This window comes from Sapajus apella, unplaced genomic scaffold (genome assembly GCF_009761245.1).
Source record: "Sapajus apella isolate SASKATOON/1434 unplaced genomic scaffold, GSC_monkey_1.0 scaffold71, whole genome shotgun sequence".
Classification (NCBI taxonomy): Eukaryota; Metazoa; Chordata; class Mammalia; order Primates; family Cebidae; genus Sapajus; species Sapajus apella.
The window spans coordinates 7070230-7094108 of record NW_022437011.1 but is presented as its reverse complement, the minus strand read 5'-3'; the positions used below and the strand labels follow the sequence as shown (position 1 = coordinate 7094108).

Here is a 23879-nt window from a genome sequence, read left to right as displayed (position 1 = left end):
TTTTTTTTTTTTTTTTTTTTTTTTTTTTGAGATGGAGTTTCACTCTTGTTGCCCCGGCTGGCGTTCAGTGGCATGATCTTGGCTCTCTTGAACCTCTGCGTCCCAAGTTCAAGCGATTCTCCTGCCTCAGCCTCCTGAGTAGCTGGGGTTACAGGCATGAGCCACCATGCCTGGCTAATTTTTGTGTTTTTAGTAGAGACTGAGTTTCTTCGTGTTGGTGAGGCTGGTCTTGAACTCCTGACCTCAGGGGATCCACCTGCCTCAGCCTTCCAAACTGCTGGGATTTTAGGTGTGAGCCACTGCACCCACCCTTACAATGATTTTTAAAGGAGGGGTTAAGAAGAAGATGAATGTGTGACAGAGTCTATGCGGCCCAAAACACCTAAACTCTTTATTTACTATTTGGCACTTTACAGAAAAAAAAATGTACTGACCCCCACTTCAGAGGATGAGCCCTGCCTGGCACGGAGCAATGGCTCTACATGTGGTATTCTCCCCTCTTACAAATGTCTCCCTAGGGCTCTTCCATGCCTGAACATTTGGTGCAAAAGGCTTCCATTACCAAGATGAGACACAAAGGCCAAGGCGAGGCTGAAATGCCGATCTATTCAAAATGGAATAGGATGGCCTTGGCAGTCCTGCGTTTCATGACTTTTTCCTATCTCTAAGTAGAAACCTCACTGAGGACCTTCTGTGCTAATAGTTTCCACAGGGGTGAGTGGCTCATAATAATTTCTAATAAATAACCATGTTTAAGCTGAATATGAGTTGGCCATTTTTCTGATGGTCTTTAAACTGGTTATGTATTTTCTTGGAGAAATATAACCCAGAATGGTTTGGTAATGAACTGCTGCTGCTGTTAAGGGACTTGTTCACATTATGGTGAGGGAGATTTATGTTCCCAGGTAGATTTTAGTTGTGAAAGATTCAAGAATAATGTGGTCCTCTAAAGAATGGAGAGACAGTGTTAATCAGCGCAAAAGGTCTATGTTGCTGTGGTTATGTGTTCATAATTTATTGAATAATTTCTCCAGTTCTGTCATCAGGCATCATCACTGTGTGGAAGAGCAGAATGCAAGGACCAGCAGGAAGGCAAGCAATGACCAAAATCAAATTTGCATCTAATTTTAGTGAAGAGGGCCCCAGGTTTCCTAACGTGCACGTGTGTCAGTAACCTGCTTGGCTGTTGGGCCCGTTCTGTGCTTGCGCTGCTGTTGGGGACCAGGCACGTTAGTCCGGAGCGGTTCACAGATCAGACTGCAGGCTGGTGTTCATTAGCCAGCTGGTCTCCATGCATGGAGAACTGTCCTCCCTGGAACCTGTGTAAACAAACACTGTATCAGTGAGACTCTGCCTGCTGCCCGTCTCCACCCAGGAGGCACGCAGAGGTCCAGTGTCATAGCGAGGTTGGTGTGGGGCCAGCTGTGCCTTGTCCCGTAGCTCCCAGAGCTTCCCTCAAAGTCACAGAACTTGCCACCTCTTTGAACCCACCCTTCCTTTCCCAGAGAGGAGTCATTGGCACACAGGTGTTACTGAGCCCAGTGGAATTTACCAAAGATTTTGTGTGGGAGACTGAGGATGGTTCTTACCTCACACATTCCATAGCAGACAGTCCCAAAATTTGTGATGAAACGTGTATTTTCTCCCTTCATGAGGTCACTCTGCCACCCGAGGGCCCTTCCCATTGACTGGCTTTCTCCTGACCTTGCTTGAGTGTAGAGCCAGGCTCAGCACCTTCCCTCTCCTTCCTTCCGCTTCCTTTCAGATGTCTCTTAGGGTTTCAGTTCTTCTCCCCTCTCTTTCTAAATTCTGTGTTCATTCATATTTTAGTGCAGAAAACAGTTTCCCTGTGCTTTATCAAGGGTGGTCCGTTTCCTTCAAAAGAATTGTTAGTTGCCAAGAGGAGCCATAATTTCTCCGTGTAGCAGCTTTGATTCCTCTTCTGAGTCTCTGCTGGTTGCATGGGGCTTAGTTGGGTCCAGTTCACCCTTTGGAAGCTGATGGATTAGAACTTGGTGGAACCTATAGCCAATTTGGGGCATTAGGCTATCGTGGTGCATGGAAGGAGCCATTGGACAGAGCTAGATTTGAATGCTGGCTCTTGTGCTCCCTGCCTCGTGTCACCTGGAACAGGTTACTTAACCTCTCTGAGCCATAGTTTCCTCAGCTACAAAATGAAAAGGCCACCACCATCCTTGCAAAGTCATTGTAATGATATCGTGGGATAATCTATGTAAAGTGCAGAGTGCGGTGCTTGTCAGGCCATGGATGTTCAGTAGACATTCATCTGCTTCCTGTTGTAGGTGGAACACAGGCTGAAGTTGCAGTTTCTTGGTTTCCCCTTAGGAAATGGCAAGGGACCGTTACTTCCCCTAGGACCTGGGTCCTTGCTCTGCTGCCCACTGGGTCTATTTCAGGTCTATAGTAGAAAAGATTTTCACACTGTCTATGCTCATTTTCTTGGTCACTCTCTCTTCCTTGAAGGCTACTTGCAGAATATTTTCATTCCCTTTTACTCCTCCACTAGTTGTTTTTTTTTTTTTTTTTTTTTTTTGTTTTTGAGACAGGGTTTTACTCTGTCACTCAGACTGGAATGCAGTGGTGTGTTCTTGGCTTACCTCAACCTCCACCTCCCAGGTTCAAGCGATTTTCCTGCCTCAGCCTTCCAAGTAGATGGGACTACAGGTGCACACCACCACACCTGGCTAATTTTTGTATTTTTTTGGTAGAGACAGGGTTTCAATGTGTTGGCCAGGCTGGTCTTGAACTCCTGGCCTCAAGTGATCTGCCCACCTCGGCCTCCCAAAGTGCTGGGATTACAGGCCTGAGCTACTGCGCCCAGTCTCTACTAGGTCTTAAGTGTCCTTACCCTCCATCCTTTCCTGGCTGAGGCTGACAGACATGCCATAAATTCAGGAGGCAGACACCCTGGTAGGAGTTTGTCACTTCAGGCTTGGATCCCTTATAACATGTGAGTGATCTGGGAACTGTTAAAGTCTCTATCTGGCTCTGAGGAAGGATCCAGGAGCAAGTGTTGAGGAGCAAAAGGGAAAAGTTTATGAAGGCATAGAAGCTCCACTGGGAGGTGGAGGCAAAAAGGGTAGAGTCTTTGAGGATAAGCCTTACCACCATCAAGATACCCACTTGGAGGGAGCTCTGTTCCCAAGGAAAGATGGCAGGTGCCTCAGTGGACCAGATTTAACATGAGGAACTGAGCCTCACATCCTTACCTGAGGGCATTCCAGCCTGTGCCCCTGTAGATGCCCACATCTGCACTGCACATTTGCGGTTGGATTCTGAAATGGCTTTTCCACAAGTTCTGTATCTATCCAGAGCATAAGAGGTCTAAGCACCTAACGCATCTGCAGTCAGTTCTTGGCACTTTTCTGGGCAGCTCTAGTCAAATGGGAACCCCTGGGATTTCAGAGCCTCACTTCAGAGAGGAGCTAGAGTCTAGTGCAGTATTTCTGGGTTTTCTCCTTTGGTGCCTGGTGTGGCACTGGGCACTGCTGAGTGAAAAGTAGCCTTTGAGGAGGCCACGTCTCTCCATGGCAGGGACCAGGAGGAAGAAGCTAGAGATTTCCTCTCGCCCAAATGATATTGGGGAGTCCCACCATCATTTGGAGGCTAAGGAAGAGATCTTTAATGGCTGACTTTGAACCTGGCAGCTCTTCTCCAAACAAACATTTCTGTTTGCATTATCACCTTATTATGAAGGCATCACCTCCTTCCTGCTGAGTCTGTTCCCACTGATACCAGGAGTGCAGGCCCGTTAGGAGCTGATGCAGACGTTCCCACGCAGGACGCCTGCAGACAGCTGGATGGACTGCAGTGGCAGTCAACAGATAATGAGAAATCCATCACACATGCGTGCTTGCTCGCAGCTCCGAGCCGCATGCGTTAAGCTGTGAGTAATGTGATTACTTAAGTGGCATTTTATTTACACTTTTGTACAGAGCAGTGGCTGCTGCTTTTCCAATGCAGCTATCACCCAGATTTGATTTTAAAAAATCTCCTCAGAGTCAGAATGGCAGCATCACAAATATACTAATCCAGAGGAAACCAGTGGTATATTTTAAAAATTCTGTTATCAGCTTAAGACAGAGGATATACTGGGGTTAACTACAAAATATAGTTACCATTTCTTGGTGCCTCCTATGTGCTGGGTGTTTGGCATTTAAGTGTCAGATAATCCTCCTGTTAACCTCGATAGAGTAGGCACCATTGCCCTCATTTTCAGATGAGGAAACTGAAGCCTAGGAAGGTTAAATGCTTGTCCAGAGTCACTTAGGCGACGGCAATAGAAACGTCAGGAAAAGTTACCAGTTATGAAACTGCCATAGCTGTTCATGTATTTCATGTTTTAGTCCGGGAAGCAGAACCACTGATTTCAGCTCCAAGCTGGGCTAAGAGCTGAGCTTTGTGAAGAGAGGCATGAAAAACGGACATCTGAGGCTGTGATGGGCAGCTCTGTAATAACCACACAGTATTGTTCCCAAATAATTCCAGCAGGCAGCCCTGACAAGGTGCCTTCAATTCTAGCTGTGACTCCTGTGTCCCGCTCGTAAATTAGATGAGGTGTCTGAGTCCCAAATGCCTTATTTAATCGAGCCACAATTTGGATTTTTTTTTTTTTTTCGGGAGCTGTCACTGCCTTGTGGGTAAACGTGATTTCTGGGGCTTTCCCCTGCATGTTTCTGGCATGGGCCATGGGCTATGTATTGGTGGGTGAGCTGAGGGTCAGTCCCTATTTATTTCAGATCTTTCATTTCTTAATAGGGTAGCAGAAATACCAGGACAAAAGAAATAAATGAATGGGTGACACTATTTGCCATCCCAGAAATTATAAGGATTTGTGGGTCCATTCAGCTGCCTGAATATATTTCTGGACTTTATCCATGATTGTGGCCCAAGAAGCTCTTCATTTTTACTTCTCATGTCTGGGACATAGATACTTTTCTCTGAGTCTATGCCGCTGGTGTACATGGACCTTAAACTGCAGATTTGAGTGCTGTGTGAATTCATGTAGAAATGATTTTACTTTTCTGGGCTATAGTCTCCCAGATTATAATGTTGGGGTGATGCTGTCTTCCTTATACCTACCTCAGAGGGCTTTAAATGAATGAGTAAATGATTGAATGAATAAGTAAATGAATAAATATATAGACAATATACACGTTTAAGAAGTAATCCTTGTGGATTTTTTAAAATTGAAAAGTAGTAAAGTAGAAGCAGGAAGAAACACTTTGTATTCCCGTAATCATTGTTACCATTTTCATTTTTCTCTAGTCCTTTTCTGTATTCCCTCTCTTCTTCTTTCAGTGGGTCATGGGCACTGTGTAAGGATGGTTGAGGCTTCCAGCATGTTCGTGGAGGTGGCTGTCCTTCCTTTGCAGGCCTCTGAGCCTTGGGAGGAGGAGTTTGGTACACGGGGGCTGTGTTTATAAGGTGGATGAAGTGGTTACTGTGGCAACTTTGGTCTTCTTTCTTACTGTTCTTCTGTTTTCTTCTCATGTCTTCCTATGTAACTTTCCTCTAAGAGTCTTCAACTTGCAAGAGAACATAATTTTGCTGAAGGGTTTGGTCTTGGTAATTTGTTCAAGAGGTTCTGTTTTAGTAGTTCTGGGCATCATGATAAAAATCCAACTGGAATCTTTCTTTAATGTTCATAAGTTATTTAACAGGAAAGAAATTTTTAAAGATCTAGGACATAATTACTGTTTGTGTTCATGTTAGATTCTTGAAATTTGGAAGCAAAAAGAAAAATAAATGCAAAAGCAGCTTATTGCTTTAGTCTGCCTTAGATTCTTTCAGTGCATTCCAGTCCTTACTAGTCTGAAAATTTTTCCTACTTTATTTACACAGAGCTTTTAGGCATATTTGATTTATCATTTGACATGTCTAGAATCATAGAATATTAGGACTGGAAGGGACTTGCAATGTTATATTAACATTCATATTGTTTCTCCAAATAGTAAGTGAAAAGAATGTGTAAAAATAAAAGTATTGCATGCCAGCTGAGTGCTCCCTTCAAGAAATAAATGTGTCCTTATTGAAGTATATTCTTTAACATATAAATGATCTTACCTGGTAATTTTACCTTGGAGAGTTTTTATTTTTAAAGATGGGGCTGGGTGTGGTGGCTCACACCTGTAATACCAGCACTTTGGGAGGCCAAGGTGGGTGGATTGCCTGAGGTCAGGAGTTCAAGACCAGCCTAGCCAACATGGTGAAACCCTGTCTGTACTAAAAATACAAAAAGTTAGTTGGGCATGGTGGCAGGCACATGTAATCCCAGCTACCCAGGAGGCTGAGGCAGGAGAATCACTTGAATCCAGGAGGTAGAGGTTGCAGTGAGCCAAGATTAAACCACTGCACTCCATTCTGGGCAACAAGAGCAAAACTCCATTAAAAAAAAAAAAAAAAAAAAAAAAAAAAAACCACGGGAATCAGGGAACCCTGGTTGTTCCTCTTCCCCTTCTCCAGTACCCTGCAACCTAGAGTGAGACCTTTGAAAGACCAAATGAGAGCCAGAGGCCACGAATGAGAGCCAGAGGCCATGAATCATGATCACTGGCTGTGAGGGAGACCTCCAGGGTCCTGGTTCTATGGGCCATGGCATGGCTCCATGAGCTCACCTTCAGAGGGAAAGATGTTTAATTATTTAACAAAGGAAAGGTGCAGCAAGCTCTCAGTATGTCTTTTTAGGAGGGAAAGAGGGCAGGCAGAAGATTAGTTGGTTTTAATTATGCTTCATAATGACTTACACCTGTCCATAACAGGTGGCATGGCAAAATTTGCTGATGGATTGGAAGGGCCAGGGTATGGGCTTGCTTCTTGTCCTTTGGGTGGCATAGACACAGTGTCATGGCTCAGCATTCCAGCTAAAGTGGCAGGATTGTAATTATCATATGCATACTCCCCATCAGCCAGCTGCAGTAGCCACAGAGTTTCCTAGTCATAGAGCAAAGGGCTGACTGAGAGGTGCAGGAGACTCTGAGCAGAGCTGCCAGCATCTCCCATTGTCTCTTCTTTGTTGTCGCACCTGGGCTCATGCTTCACGGTCTTTTGCCATAGCTTAGAGCTGCTACAGCAAGGACTGAATGCTCATGCACCTGCCAGATCCCCTGAATGCAATGTCCTCTCTCGCCCCACTGTGTGTTCCTCCCCTGGAAAACTGCCCTTCGAGAGCTAGCTTCAGTGCAACTTCCTCAGTAGAATCTTCTCTAATTCTCTGGAATAATTTGTGGCTTCTTCCTCTGTGTATCCATAGATAATTTTTCTAAGTGACATTTGCCAGGTAATGTTATGCTTAATCTGTTGACATTTCTTGTTCCTTCTCATCTGCTAGACCATGAGTTTCATGAGGTTAAGACTAGTTGTTCATCTTCACTTTGCAGCTAAAGAAAACTTCATGCAAAGCCTCCAGCCATAGTTTTCCAGAGAGATGTTTGATGCTAAAGCCACTGCATCCTCTGCATGGTGCTCTCATGTTGGTGTTGGATGCTTCACTTTGCACAGGGCCACCAGGAGTGCTGGTGGTAAACAGTGTGAGTGCTCAGGTCAGGACACACAAACGGAGGAGACTCCTGTGTGCCTCATGCCGGCCTGCTCTTGAGGCTGCTGTCTTTGGGGCTGCAGGCCATGATTCTTTCCAGAAAACCATCTTAGTGAGGCTGGGCCTGAGAGTAGGGGGTGGATCAGGAATTCAGGGTGTCTTGCCTGCTTTCTTGGGGCCAGACACACGACAGATAGACCTGCTGTCCACTTACTTAGAGATCTTGTGAGGCAGGTGTTTTCATCCCCTGTTTCATAGATAGGAAAGTTGAGGCTTCACACATAATGAGAGTCCTGGTAGTGGTGGTGAGAATCTTTTGAGAGGCCTGGGATCTGTGCTCTCATCTCTCATTTCTTGGTACCTCCTGTATCATGGTGCATCTCCACAGGGCAGGCAGTCCCATGCGCTCTCTCCAGGGTCTCTGGTCCTCACATGATGCCATGGAAGCAGTAGTATGTAGTGGTTAGAGCAAGATCTTTGAAGTCAGGCAGAAATGGAGTTCAAATCCTGGTTCTGCTTCTCATTAGCTGTGTGAACTTGCATAGTAATTTTATCTCTCTAAGCTTCAGTTTCCACAACTGTAACATTGGGATGCTTGTCTCAGTTGGTTATTGCAAGAGTGGCTCATGTTTTTAATCCCAGCACTTTGGGAGGCTGAGGCAGGAAGACTGCATAAGGCTAGGAGTTTGAGACCTGTCAGGGCAGTGTAGCAAGACCCCATCTCTAAAAAAATAAAAATAAAAAATTGGCTGGGCATGGTGGTACACACCTGTGGTCTTAAGTACTTGGGATGATGAGGCAGTAGGATCACTTGAGCGCAGGGGTTCCAGGTTACAGTGACCTACAATTGTGCCACTGTACTTCAGCCTGGGTGACAGCAAGATCCTGTCTCTTAAAAAAGGAAAAAAAAGTGGTGGCTGCTATTATTACTATAATTACTGTTAATATTACTATTACTTCAGTGTTTTGATTTGTGCTTCGATTTGATGCAAGTCCTAAAGTTTGCATCAGATTTTGGCCCAGCGGTGGTATTCCAAATCATGAAGAATCATGAAGTCATCTTGGTCCCTGAGGTGACTCTCAGGGCATTAGGAAATGTGGGGTGGAGCCCTCAGGAAGAAATCTACCTGTCCTCCTGTGAAGCCTGGTTGATCCTACTGAGACCTTCCAATGTCATCCCCACTGGTTTCTAGGTTCCTGTTACTGCCCCAGTTAGAGTCACTAAAAGGGAGTTATCTGTTTCACCTTCTTCAGAAACCTCCAGGTCATGCAACCATCCGTTTTGAGACAAAGGGGAATAAGTTGCAGGGTTGCAGCACAAGATACTGGCATAAAAAACCAATAGGGGTTGGTTTGTTGTCTTACTCATTCAGTAGATTTTTGAGTTCCCCGTGCCAAATGAATGCTGTACTGAGGTTCAGCAGTGAGGCCACCCAGCCCCACCTAGTGCCTTAGGGACTGCCATCTGTGTGGCTGAGTTGCAGAGGAGTAGCCAGCTTCTACTATGTGAGCAGTTCAGTGCTCCGTCCTGGGCTGCAGATCACACACAGAGGTGCCTGGAGTGCAGAGGGACTGCGGACAGGGAAGGCTTCCCATGAGAAGTGTCTAAACTGGGATTTGATAGAGGAGTAAATGTTAATCAAAGAAGGATGAGGAGGAGTGTTTCAGGCACAGAAGGAATAGCATGGACAGAGTTTTGGGGGTCGAGGAGAGCGTAGGTTGTTGTAGGGTTAAAATGTAGTTCACTGATAGCTTGAATGGAACATGTAGGGTGGAGTGTGGCCATAACGGGACTGCAAGGCTCAGCAGGTGCTGGGGCACAGAGGTCCTATGAGCTGGGTTCTGTGAGGTGGACTTGGCCTTGACCTGGGAACCCCTCCAGCATGTTAAGCAGGGGAGCGATGTGACCAGGACATTCCTTTAGAAGGTGACTACTGAGGCAGTGTGAACAGCTTGGGCAGGGCTCAGGGGAAGAAGGGAGGCTGGTTAGGACACGTGACCACGTTGTAAGGAGAAATTGTTGAGGTGTGAGAGGAGGCAGAGGAGTGGGGAGATGCGAGAGAAACCCAGGAGTGCAAGCAGAGAGGCCTTTGGTGTTGCCTGAATGGCAGGGGGAAGGAAGAGGGAGGAGTCCAGCCTGCAGCCTGGGTTCTTGCCTCAGCAGCAGGTGGGCAGAGGTGCTGTCTACTGACCTGGAGACATTTTGAGGAGCAGACCCCTGAGAGTGGGAGGTGACTACAACTCTGGAAAGCTCCAGAAACTTTGGAGAAATCCCCTGATGTTCTGTACCTGGTTTGCTATCCATAGTGGGTCTGGCCTTCCCTCAGTCACCTCAGTCACTGTGATTTAGTGTGTGACTTCCTATGGGGGCTGCACATTAGAACCACCTGGAGAGCTTTTAAAATATCCCAGTGGGGAGGCCACACCCCAGCCACTGAATCAGCACCTCCTGCGCTGGGCCAGGCATCAGTGTTGAAAAGCCTCACAGCAGCCCCAGCCATCAGCCAAGGTGGAAAACCACTGCTCCTGCCAACCCTGTGTTTGGCACCTCACAGATAGGAAAAGTGGGGAGGAAGGGTGAGGTGGTAGTTAATAGCTGGTGTTTTATTCTCTAGAAGGTGGCATCTGGATGTTCATGGAGGCCTGCCAGCTATGGTGGGGGAAGGGGCAGGCATTCTCAGAAAGATGGCTGTTTCTAATTAACTTGGAATTTGTGATAGTCGGACAAGGCTGGGCCTCAGGCCAGTGTAATTTGTACTTTCTCTGAAATGAAGGTTTACATGCTATAAGCTATAAGAAGGGAATGGCTTTGTTTGGTGTGCCAAGGAGACATACCCTTTCAGGGTTCCTCCATCTGTTTTCTACACGGAAATTAATGATTACACAGAAATTTTGCTTGTTCAGGGCAAGTTCAGGTCCCTTATCACGATACAGTTAATCATAATTGAAACTTTAATTTGTTTACATTTACATGATGGGTAATATCTTTCAGTGGTTTAAAACACCACCTCAACACACAAATTGGCTCAATGGTGTAAGTATTATCTTTTTAAATAAATGGGGTCTATTTAATAGAGGGGGGTCATGGAGGTTAGATAGTAGGAGTCTGCTCTTTACACAAAACATGCCTGCAACTCAAGTTTTCAAATTACATTGATTTTTTTAAAAAATCACTCTTCATATGTGAGACTAATAAAATTACATGCATTTAAATATTTCATAATTATTTTTTCCAGTTGCAATTGGTCTCCCTTCACTTGGGCCTAATTGGGAAGATTGAAATAAGCAAGAATTGCCTTAATGAAATTTAAAACATATCCACAAAGACTAATGTTTCCCTCAGTGTTCCTGGGACATCCCACTACAATAAACCTCAGGAAATGGACATGATGGAAGTGTGTACCTTTTATTTGTTCTGTAGGCCAGATATCATGCCAAGCACTTTGCAATATTATTGCAAGTCATTGTGACCATCCTTCAAGGTAGGTGCAAGTGGTCTTGTTTTATGGATAAGGAAATGGACTTGGAGAAGCTGAGTAGAATGTGCAAGGCCACATAGCTGGTGAATGCTAGAGCCAGAATTTGATCCCACGTCTGCTTCAGAGCCTGCCCTGTTGACAGTATCTTCTCTGCCTTTAACTTCCTGGTGCTGACCTATTCTTTCTCTCCTAGATACTGAAAAGGCTTCTCTTGGCTAGCTCAATTTGATAATTTGCTAATAAAGTCAAGGTTGTGGGTGGTTTTGAGTCTCAGGAGACAACATATGTCTTGGCCAGAGTACAAATGGAGCATCATATGCCAGTTCATATCCCCAGAAGAAAAACCCAAATGCAGAGCATATTTTTGGGGAAGAAACCTCAGACTCAGTTTTTCTTTCCCCCTGGGAAAAGCATAAGCCAGTGGGTTACTTCCCTCCATGCCAGCTTGGATGGACTGACCAACACAGTCAGAAAGTCCCCAAGAAGAAGGAGCTCTTTATGGTGGTGATGATCCTTTAATCAGCCAGAGGGGCAATGACAATGCTATTCATTGTACATATTTCCTGGGAATATAAATCCATCTTTCTCAGGTTTGAGGACCCCTCAAGCTATTTTGAAACTGCAAGGCAAAGGAATTTCTTTGCAGAAATGTAGAACGTGTATTATTCTTGGCCTCGGATGTCATCCTGGGGTTTTTATTGAATTTCGCCCTTAGGACCAATGTCACAGGCGATTACTCATTTGGAATTCTTGTGGATGGTAATCATGGCTGAGTGTTTGGATTTAATCACGAGTTTGCTAGCTGTTCTGCAGTAATGACATAGATCACTAGCGCACAGTCAGATTTCTTCCCACCTCCGTTATTCCACCCCATAACCTCATGTCCTTTCCCATGAACTTAGTGAATTGTTGGGACCTTTTCAAAGAAATGATGGGAGGTGACTTAAGCGAGAATATCTGGATGACCTTTCTAATGTTATGATAATTTGAAAATTTGAATGAATTATCAAAAATGTATACATTTCTTCCTATTGTTTGATGTGATTCTTTTATTTTTTTCTCATTTGTAATGCTTTCGTACTCAGGAAGTTGAGGTAGGTTTTTGATTTTTCAACTGTATGTAGACATAGCATCAAAATAGTTGCCAAATAAAATGTAAATTTCATTCTAAATCTTAAATCTCAGTAGTAAATATTTGTTTTAGTTCAGTGAACCAGTACCACACACATTTATTTTTCATTGGTATATCCAAGGGATGCAATTTATCAAATGCATATAAACAGTCCATTTGCTGCTTTATCTTTTCTCATTAGTTACAGTACAAGTATGATTGTCAGTTATTATCTGTGTTTTACTGTTGGGTTATTTATTGAAAGAGCAGAGCAAGTGACATTGTTATTTTCTGAATCATTTTGTCTAAGACCTGCAGGACTTTAAACCAAATGTCAGACCAATTTATCAAAGAATTGCTCTATTCAGGATGAAAGTGATTTACAGTGTGTGTATAAACACACACCCACCTGTACTTACACACACCAGTAATAGTTACGGGAATTTCACAGGGATACAGAGATGTTAGTAAAACTGGAACTGGTTACTTATATTTGATGTAATTTATTAAGGATTTACTGCATGCTTTTAAGTGACATCTTAGAGGATGTGCAGGTGAGTAAGACCCATCTCCGCTCAGAAGCAGCGTAGACCCATGTGTCTGTGCATGGGTGATTTGTGCACAGAGAAATGTATTAATGCAGACAGCTCCCAGTCCCTGTTGCACAGGGCTCTCTCAGGTGGTAAATATGGATGGAAGGCTGATAAGCCTCAAGTCACTGCCCAAGCTGGGTTGTTTCATTCAGAAGGATTCTCACTGGGGGTCCTCACCAGAGATGGGGAGGAGACAGCAAATTATTTACCCAGGGATGTGAATGAAAACAGCTCAGAGGTAGTGTAGTTGTGTGTGAAGCTAGCTCTTTTCTCAATAAATGGAGTGTGTTGTACCTTATAATAGTTTGATTAGCAGAGATTTCGTTCCACACAAAATTACAGGCAAATGTCACATTATATAATGGATGCATTTACATAATGGTCTGGAAATCTCACTTTTCTGGTGACTTCTGTTGTTATTTTGGGGACATTTCTCCCACCCACCAATTAGACCTTCTTCCTATTCCCCCAGTCAAGTAGTGTGAAGATAAACGGAAGCAGTTTGCACTGAATCCCCTTGAGAGCAGTTTGGCTGCAGTCCCTTCATTGATCTCTCTCTAAAGGTTGCAGTTTTGGTAAAGTGGGGTCTGCCTCCACCTGGGATCTACAAACTCAATTCTGATCCACTTAGCCTTGCAGGGAAGTGCTTCTGCGTTTTGTGTGCATCTGCAGTCGGCCCACAGACAACTCCAAAGTGACTGCCTGCCCTCCTTTAAATTTGCTTCCTTCTATTCATGTCTCTATTGCTCCCTCCCGGTCAAGACAAATGAGGCTCCCATTTATTTTCTAGGATGGTAATTTGTATTAATATTATCTCAGGTAATCATCAGATGAAACGACAGGGTTCAAACATCTTAGCTAAAATATGTATGAAGGAGAAATGATCTGTTTCATGTGAACTAAATGTGTTTGATCTGTAGCATCTGAAGCTGTAGTATGTAATATATTACATCATCATCTTCATAATTGGGTGCCAAGGCAATTGGGTTTCCATTTGGTTCTGCCACCCTCTCTTTTCCTCAGAGTCAGCTTTGACATTCCTTGGAGATTAAATAGGCACCTCTTGAAAGGCAAATCCCTGGGGAATATTTGAGCTAAATTGCATCAGTCATTTTGGGGCTATGGTATAGTAAAAGAAAATTCAGGTTCTTATTTAAAATGAGCTGGAACCATAGACTGCAGTTGGTTATGATCATCCATGATGAAGAGACTTAATCATCCGAATTATAGCAGGAATATTTTGGCATCATTTCATGTTAAGCAGACTTAAATATTTTATTGGAAGATGCGTTATAGAGTGGAATGCTCTTGGCATATTTATGGGTATGAAAAACATATAGTAATAAAACAAATATACTCTTTACTAATATATATCTATATCTATATATATATATATATTGATATATAAAATGTGTGTGTATATATATATATATATATATAAAACATTATTTTCCATCAATGCTTATCAGAACGGAATACTCTAAAGTATTAATAGGTAAATTCCTCTGCACCAGCCATCAAGTGCCAGTAATTTAACAGGATTCAATACTATGTTAGTGGAATATTTAATAAGTGAGATAAATGGAAAAATACAATTTTATCTATGTTGATCAGTTGTCGAAAATTAAACAATAACTGGACGCTTAGTTGCTACCAGCCTCTGATTCTTCCTCTCCCACTAACACCAGCCCTCCTCCCTCATCCCAGACATGGATGATTTGGATGATTTGTCACTTACCATGATCTTTATGTTGACTTTCTTTTTTGAGACAGAGTCTCACTCTGTCTCACCCAGGCTGGAGTGCAGTGGCGTGATCTTGGCTCACTGCAGCCTCTGCCTCCCAGGTTCAAGTGATTCTCCTGTCTCGGCCTATCTGGAAGTTGGGACTACATGCATGTGCCCCCACACACAGATAATTTTGTATTTTTAGTAGAGACGGGGTTTCACCATGTTGGCCAGGCTGGTCACAAACTCCTGACCTCAGGTGATCCAACCACCTCAGCCTCCCAAAGTGCTGAGATTACAGGTGTGAGCCACTGCACCTGGCCGTATCGACTTTTCGTGAGAGTTTCTGCTGCCCTAGAATACTGCATGACTATAGTCCTAAGTCAATGTGCTTAAGTTTGAGCCTCTGTTTACATGTATAGGTTCTTTCAGATTTTAACAACCCCTTAAAAAAGGGTAGAATAATATTCACTTATGAAATGCTACAGTGAAATGTAATCAGTCTTTCCTCATATGGGTCAGTTAGAATTTACAGCAAAACTGTTCTCTGCCCTGTCCAGAAGAGTCCTGACATAATTATACTCTTCAATGTAGCCCATAAAATACACGTGTAGTAACACTGCCATCCTTCATTCCTCAACCTGTAGAATGCATTAATGGGACTTAATAAATGGCTGTATTTAGATACGCATCTTTCTGTTTGGGTTTATGTTTTAAAAATTAAGTGTTGCTGGGGTCCTTGCAAATCTTTAAAAAAGCTTTATCATTAGATGATAAAATTGCCACTCAAGAGGCTAATTCAGATAGATATGCCTCGCCTGGTAAGTTTGATCTATCCAATATATCTTTTACCACAGTTTGAATTTTAACAAGCCATAACTTTATTGGGGCAGAGGGAAGGTCAGAGGCAAGGCCTGTTAATGTCCTGCACTTTGTCAGTTTCAGGGCATGAGCCTGGGGCCCTATAGCACTGGGGTAGTCTGGGGGCAGACACACTACTTCCCAGGGTAGAAGTGATAAAATTATTGACAGCATAGTGAGTCATGGGTCTGTTTGTTTTAGGACAATGTAAAATAGATAATATATTTAGATAGAAAATAAGATTTTTGTTTTGAAAAGCCTTGTTGTGCTACCTGAGTCTTAGGCCCTGGAGAAATGCCCAGGCTTGGCATTGGTAGGTGTTGGTTCAAGACCATTGACAGCTATCCTTATGTCCTTTGAGCACCCCAATCGTTAAGTGGGACCCACAGATGAACAAATTTTCAGGAGGTGAAGTTCTAGAAGAGACATTGTTTTTCTTTTGTCTTTTCTCTTTGGCTTTCTCCACTTGAGTCTGGCCTGTGCCTCACCGGAATTCTCCTAGATGTAGAGTGACTTAATTGATGCAGCCCAGCCTGCTTGTACTCACTGTGTGTGGAAGCCCTTGAACCTAGCTAGGACAGTGTGCAAGAGTGATCATGTATGCTCCGGCACTTATTCCCTGACCTGGACTGCAGCCGTGGCTGCTCAGAGCCCCTTGCCCCATGCTCAGTCACCATCCCCCAGATAGGCTCTGGTGCCTAGAATCCTTCACATGTGTTCATGATCTTGGCCCCTGATTTGAGGTTTCCTCCCTAGGCAGTAGCCAAAGCAGTGACATCTAAGGTTTTATCAGCTCTGGCTCATTGGTTTTTGCTTTGGCAATCCACTTTCCTAAGGCAGGGCAAAAGCAATCAGATCAGAGAATCATTTTTCTTCCCTGCTTGGCCTGGCTGGGCAAGTGGTTGTTTGAAGGACTCGTTTTGCATAATGAGTTTTCGCTCAAGGTGTACTTTCACATTTTGGCAGCAATTAGGCAGTATTGTTACATTTGCAATGAGTTTTAAATATTCTAATGCAGATAGCTACTTTTGGAGGCCTTATACTTAAAACTGATTTTTCCTAGGAAATATGTAAAAATGGCAATTACAGTTAACCTGAAAAAGTGACAAGGTCCAGACAAATGCTTCAAATTCCATCCAAGTTATAAAGAGTTATAAAGTATGTTGAAATCATTAGGGAATATCCAGTTCTTGAGACTTGCTGAAACCTTTCTTTGACATCAAAGAGAATGTGGCCTGTGAAATTAAAGTTAAAGGAACCTGTCTTTGGTTCCAGCCCTTCCCTGTTGGACATACAGCCTAAGCTTCCAAGGGCTTTCTCTATTAGAACAGCATGTTCAAGTAGAAAATATTTCACACGATTCCACATTGCCATTAGACATGATGCCATCTTCTGTATGTGGAGAGAGCATTGATCAACCACAGTTGGAAGGATGAACGGTTTGATCCTTTTTTTCTCCACTGGTGGGAATGAGTTCATCTTCCGTTATCTCTTCCTCTGCCCTTGAGAATAGCAGAATATGTTGGTAACATGGTTGTCTAAGGCTAAGAACATTTTGGTCATCAAACCTAGAAATTGGGTGCTAAATTTCATATCTACTATTCAACCTTTAACTTAAAATCATTTTAACAGTGGCTGCTGAGTTTCTGACAGCACAATTCCAAAAGTTTGAGATTGTATTTAAAATTATAAATGGGGAGGGAGATTACAGAGAATTTTCTCAGTGATATTTCATGGTATAGTGCTCAAAGACTTCCTACCCAGATAGGTGAGAAGGCCAGTTATTCTATAAAATTAAAGCTAGAGCTAAGTGGGCAATTCTTTGAAACTAAAAATAATTTAGTGCCGAATCCTCAGGTTCCAGAGGAAGCTGTTTATTTCCTAATGCTTTGGAAGATGGAATCACTGGCCAAGAAACAATATGTTCTGATTTTACTTTAAATCTAGTTTCCTAAAATCTATTTAAGGGCTTAGGTGAACTCAGCAAGGATATAATAAAGCTACATAATTGAATGACACTGAGGCTGATAAAATTCACAGGAGATCGTGTCAGAGATAAACCATCAGAAGACAGCATGGACAATAATTTAAACTAATTGTGCAGTTCAATGTAAATTAGCTTTTCCAGAAGAGATATTGGGGCTTCATTTTGGACAGCTTTCTGAAACTGTAGCATGCAGATTGCCTGCCAAAAACACGTACACTGTATAGCAAAGAAATTGAATATTAACTAAAAAGGGACAAATCCTTCAAGATGGTATGGGGATAATGTGCATGGGTGACACCTGTTCAACTTGCAAACTGTTCAGTTTTGCTGACAGAGTAGGTGTGCCGGGAAACAACGGGGTCAAAGAGTGCTGATGGGGAGAATGAAGGGAGTAGACAGTGTCTGTTTGGAAGGAAAGGGTTATTAGAAGTGGGGAAGAAGTTAATATCGCTGTGAAGAAGTGAGTAATTGAGATCCTTGCAATTATAAAGCAATGAATTGTCTAGCCTCAGAGCATAAACTGATGCAACCCAAATGCAAGAAAGACATGGTTATGAAGAGACCAGATTGGCCAGCCTTTGTTGTTTCATCTTTCCATGCCCAGAACAAATGGTAGTAAGCTTAAATGTACACCTTTGGTTAATTCTAACATTTGAAAGGCCATCTCTTTTTAGGTTTTGTGAGTATTGAAAAACTGGAACTGGGCACCACAAGATGCATGTCTCTATGTAAAAGAAATGTTGACAGTTGAATCATCAGCTGTTACAAACACAGAGGCTTAATCATAACTGAGAGCAGCAAGGCATCACCTACAGTATAATTGGTAGCAAATACACCTTGCACTTAGAAGGCATCTGGCTTTATATGTCAAACCAAGAAGAGCAGTGCTGTTTCCATACTGGGATGAAATGTTTTTACTATTCTCAGGATTTAATACATACAGCTTGAAAGGCAGGAATTTGAAAAGTAAATTGATATTTTTTATTGCACATTAATGCCTGTTTTGGGAAAAATGTCTAAGCTTTCAGTGTTTTCCTTTGTGTTTTGGGAGGTGAAAAGAAAGGCAGGTTCTTATGCAGTTAGGTGAGAAGCTTCTTGAACTCTGATCTTTGTTTTCTATTTTTTTTCCTTATATAGGATGATTATTTCAGAAACTGGAATCCCAACAAGCCCTTTGACCAAGGTAATGGATGCAATATTTCTTGCTGTATAGTCTGTGGTAAATGTGGTTTCATTTTTTTCCTTCCTTGTTGAGTTAATGTTCCCACAAAAGCCAGCTAGCTGTGTTATTTTATTGACTTCGGGGACTGAATTGACTGGGGTGGTAGAAATTATTTTATCCAATTGGTAATTTGTCTGAGGTTATGTCTAGGACTGATTTAAATAATTTCTCTTAATTGACTTGACCAGCATAATCATTGATTGGTTTTGTTAAAAAAAAAAAAAGTGAAATTTGATTATTAAATTAACATGGTGAATTGTGGGGCTGAATACAATGCTTTCATTCATGGAGCTGACTTTGCCTGGAGATGCTTCCCTAATTCACATGAGCCATAAACATGAAACTTTCTTTCTAGAAAAAGGTTAATCCTGGGAGACTTTCAAGGGCACTGCTCTTTCATTTGTTAAATAACTTCTTCATGGTTTCTAAATAGAAGCCTGTTTCAGAGTCAGTTCAGTGACTACGTGGGTTTAAGCATGGCACCCAGAAGACTTTCTTCACCTCCATCCCCCAGCAAGCATCAAACCAGTCTTATGATAGCGGTTGTAAATCACTAGCAGTGTCTTCCTATGAGTTATTTAAGACACAATGAGGACCTGCCATGAATCACATCCCTTCCCCCATTGTTCCATGTGTGGTGCTGTTGAAAATGATGGTAGATTGCACTTTGTGTGTGTATGCAATTAATGCCAAAATGCAGTGAAACAGTATTACCTACCACATCTCAAAGCGTCCATGTTTCTGATAATCAGCTTCATGAGTATTCTATGTGATCATGTTGGTCAATTTGATATGAAGAAATCAAGGGAGGCAATGACATGTAATGTGGAAGAAGGTGCTCCTTTCTGCCGTCTGCTCTGTCAGTTTAATAGGTCACTACCTCTGGACTCTGGTTTTCTCATAAGCAAAAATAGTATTAGTTTCCATATATACATTTATCATATGCCTTGAAATAATGTAACATTTTGTTCATTCATACATGCATGCATTCATTCTCAAACATTTATTGAACTTTCGCTGTATGCACAAGCACCAAGCCAGATACTGGGGATAGAGCAAAAATGCCGTGGTATACCTACAGGAGCTCAGAGTGGGGAGTAGGGAGATAAATCAGTCAACAATTGCAGTGGGATCTGTTAATGGCTGTGATGCAGGTGTGTTCATGGAAGCATGTGAATCTATAGAGGGAGAAGTGTGTATGTGTGTGTAAAGGGCAAAGTGTCCAGCAAAGCTTTGCTTCAGAGGCTCTGTCTGGACTATACACATCTTAGTAGCCTTAGAGTGGTAAAGGAATTACTCCTTTACAGTTCTAACAATGGCTGAATCATCACAGTGTTTCACTCAAAAGCATATGAAGGCGTTTGTAATTTAGTTTAGAAATGTTCTATTAAAAGCGATCAAAAATTTTAAAACTTTTTAAGAGGATAAAACTTTACGACGAATACTGGTAGTTAAAGAGCAACAAATTCCCTGTCTGTGCCTGATGAACAAGCCCTTCTGTGAACAACCCTACCAGGCTTTTGCTTGCAAAGGTAACTCAACTGACAGTCTCTGTGAACTGGTTCTTTTTAGCCAAGAACTAGAAATAGGTTCTTGTGCTATCAGGATCAAATGTTGCCTAAATAACTGTCAAAATTACTCTTTCCCAAAGCTTGAAAACCAATACATACACTCTCTCAAGGGAAGACATTTTTACTTTTACTAATGCACACTGGAGAAGGAATAAATCAAGGTAAGTGTCGTTTGCCACTTAGGATATAAATGATAGCTTCCCTTGGTTTGGGAGTTAACACAGAAATTTCGAGAACCACAAAAACACAGCCTTTAGATCTGTGTCGGTAAACAGTCCAAACTCTCTCCTGGGAATGATGGCAGCTATATCCAGCAGAGCCCCATCCTGTTTCCTCTTTTTCTAGCTCTGCAGGCTTGAAAACTGGGTCTGCTCAAATTAATCCTCCCAGAAAACTTTATGACTTTATGGGATATAATTAAAGACCTTAGCCGAGTAGCCCCACTTTGTACCTCAGGGGTAGCTGCTGTTGGCTATTTATATACAGAACCATGGGGAGTGCAGGCAGAGCTGAGAATAGCCTTCACTCAAAATATCAGCCCCAGCAGATGTCATCAATTACGTTGTGTGCGGCTCAATAAAAATGGGAGGTTACTCTATCAGCACTGACACCACTTGGTGAAATATAAACCACAGGCATGGAAGACGTAGAGCATTTCATCTTCCAGAAAACAGGAGAATTACTGAACTCCAGTGGAAGTTGTCAGCCAAAGAGAGGAGTCATTTCCTCTCCTGAGCTGAAAAAAGAATCAAACATAGTTAAAATAGTTTTGTGGTTGGGGGAAAGTTTTAGTTTGTAGAAATAGAACTTGTTGAAGAGTGTCGTCAGAGATTCAGATGACAAATATGGTTTAGGATGAGGATGGAAGGGGCTTCATGATGGAGGTGGGTGTGGAGTAGGCTTGGAATGTAGAGGGAGCGGAGGGGAAGGAAGGCCCAGCATAGGGAATTCTGGTAACAGTGTAGTCAGAAAGGTGGATTTGAAAAGGGTTGAGGGAATATTCCATACCAATCTGCCGAGTTTGAATTTTGTTTTCTTGGCAGTGGGGTGCCATAGAAAGTCTTTGAGTAGGGGAGTGACATGATGAGGTCAGTATTTTAGAGGATTTGGTTTGGTGACTCAACAGCTATAATTAGGAACCCAAAATATACTTGCTAAATGATGTCACTCCCATAGGACTCTTGAGTAACTTCAAGGCATCATTCATTGCCTCGGAGCCCTGGGCTCTGGCTGTCATCAGTGGTCCGGCTTATTAATTCAGCTCTCCAGCTAGCTTGACCTCTGAAATGCCCATGCACCCAAGCACCTTCTGATTGTCATGTTGGTATGGTGAATAGTTAGAAGACTCAAAGTATTCAAGAAATAGTTACTTAGCTGTAATTTCTCTCTCTGCTTAAAGATACTTACTGAACTTTGAACAACAGGGCTTCATGGAGTGAGTGCTATCATCGTGTAATTGACTCTAAGGCAGTTGGAAGAAAAGTATCCCACCTGGGGCTCTCCAGTGATGAGACTCAGAATGTCTTTAACTTGTTGTCTTTAAGTGAATCGTTAATGCTTCTGTCAGCGGAGTATAATGGCTATCAACATCAGACTTTTCTGAGATTAGGGTAAAGTCATGTAAATAGTATACCCTTTTGTCTTGTAATGATTTAATGCCAAATCTCCTCACAGAAAGGATGGACAGGAGTTCCGAATTGAAGGCAATGATTTACTCAGGTGAGAAATTTCCCCTGTGCAGTTCACAAAGAAAGATGCCCTGTGGAGAGAGTTGGGCAGGCTGCACATTTGGAGAGAACCATGGGCCAGTGCAAATGGACTTCTTACTTGCATAGTCAGGAGAAATGAAGGCCCCTGGATGGAACTTCAGAGGGCTGGCTGAGGGCACTCTGAGGTGATTCCAGAGTTTTTGACTGCCTCTGCCACTTTTCCCTGCCAGCATCCTCCCTTAACTGGCCCCTGACAAACCCGGGAGTACATATGAAATTAGTGCTTCTCAGTGGGGACCTGGGTCAGCAAGATGCTTCCCCAAGAAAACCATTCATGGTCAAATAAGGGACACACATATACCCTCATCTCTTGGAGATTCACAGTGCTCATTACCAACTTAAAACCTCTGAGGAGTATTTCAGTAAAGAAACCCGTTTAACCTACAATTTTCCATATTTGCTTGTGACCATATTTTCAACTTTTTTCTGCTACATACCTATCAGGTACTCAGAGGAGGTACTGTAATGTATTTGGCAGGATACACTTTGGTAAGTGCAGTCTGGGATCTTACAGTTTGAAGTCAGATTCTCCAAGTTTAGAATTTGACTCTGTCAGTTACTAGCTGTGTGATCCTGGGCACATAGCTTAACTTCTCTGATTCTAAGCCATCCTATCTGGAAATAGCAATAATGATAAGTACTTTCAACAATAGCACTGAGAAGATGAAATGAATTAATATGCCTGGCATGTAGGAAGTGCCTAACAAGTGATCAGTAAGTCATTGATTGTTTTCATTCTCTTCCTATTTAGTAGCCTCTCCTAGTCGCTTTCTTTCCATTCCACTCTGGCTTTATTCCCTTCTCCTTTTCTTCTTTTCTGGTGGCCTTTAAAATTGTGATGCTCTGAAGCTCTCAGAGCTACAGTGACACTGGCTTGTCTTACCTACTGGTGGGTCATCGGAACAGTGCCCTCCAGATCTCCGTTATTGGAGCTGAAGAGGTTCAGGCTCTTAATGTGTTCATTCTTTCTTTCATTTCATAAGGAGTTACCAAATACCTGATGTTTAAGTGCACTGAACTGTATAATAGGGATGACACTAAGGAAGACCTCTGTTGGGGGACACTCCCGGTTATCAAGCCTAAGAGACATCCATCCAAGGACCTATTGGGGGAGGGAAGTGAGAAGGGTTGGTTTGGGTAGCAGGGAAATCCTTAATATGTCAAGTGTTTATACAGGTGACACAGGTCAGCTTAGTTGAGGTGACTTTCTTTGCTATACCTTGGCCTTATGTAGTCTGTGCCTTTGGTATGTGGACTAGGCTCCCTGATGCTGTACAACCAATACTTGCGGGTAGCAGTTACCTTCAACGCAAATAATAAAGGTGTTGTCACAAAGATTATCTTTTATGCCTTCACGTGAGATGTCTTCATGAGGGTCTGGAGGGGAATGAAATAATTTATTGCACCACAAAGCTGTTGTAAAAATAAAGGTAATGCTTTGGGAATTCACTGAATAGGGGATGAACATACAGCAAAGTGAATTCTAACAAGGTGTTTCAAAGCTTCCTGACTAGACATTTTAGAAGGAGCAAATGTAAACTTCTTTTTGGTACTTTTGATGAACAAAAGGGTTTTTTGTGCACTGGAGGATTGGGAAGGTAATTTACGTATATAACCACTATACTATTTTAGAATAAAATTCTGATCACATGAAGATGTCTCAAAGTGACTGAACACTAACAGGTTCTCTGCTGGAGCCATGGTGTACTCAGGAAAAAACCCACCAATTTATTTGGCGATGACGTTCCACTTGATGAGACAAATCACTGTAGGACAAAGTGTAGGCAGAAGAGGTTTAGTACTGAACTTTCCTGAGACAAGTGGGTTCCTTTAACGTGGAGTAAATGAATGTTTTAGATAAAGTGTATAGACATTGGTTTTAAAGATAATGCTTTTTATTCTGGAGTGGATACTAATCATTTTTCCAGAGCAGACTGGCTACAGCTAAACCTCAGATGATACTGGAGATCTTCAAAACAGCATATGAACTTGTAGAAATTGA

At 42.6% G+C, this 23879-nt stretch overlaps 1 protein-coding gene across 2 annotated transcripts in view; it reads left to right on the top strand.

The window, feature by feature from the left end:
• SPOCK1 (SPARC (osteonectin), cwcv and kazal like domains proteoglycan 1) overlaps positions 1-23879 on the top strand; it is a 522198-nt gene that overhangs the window by 213279 nt on the left and 285040 nt on the right. Inside the window, exons 3-4 of one of the 2 annotated variants that reach the window (XM_032250504.1) lie at positions 12123-12131; positions 18453-18498. In XM_032250504.1, the coding sequence (XP_032106395.1) occupies positions 12123-12131; positions 18453-18498 (55 nt within the window). The remainder of the gene's footprint in view (positions 1-12122; positions 12132-18452; positions 18499-23879) is intronic. The other variant, XM_032250505.1, reaches the window with a different exon arrangement.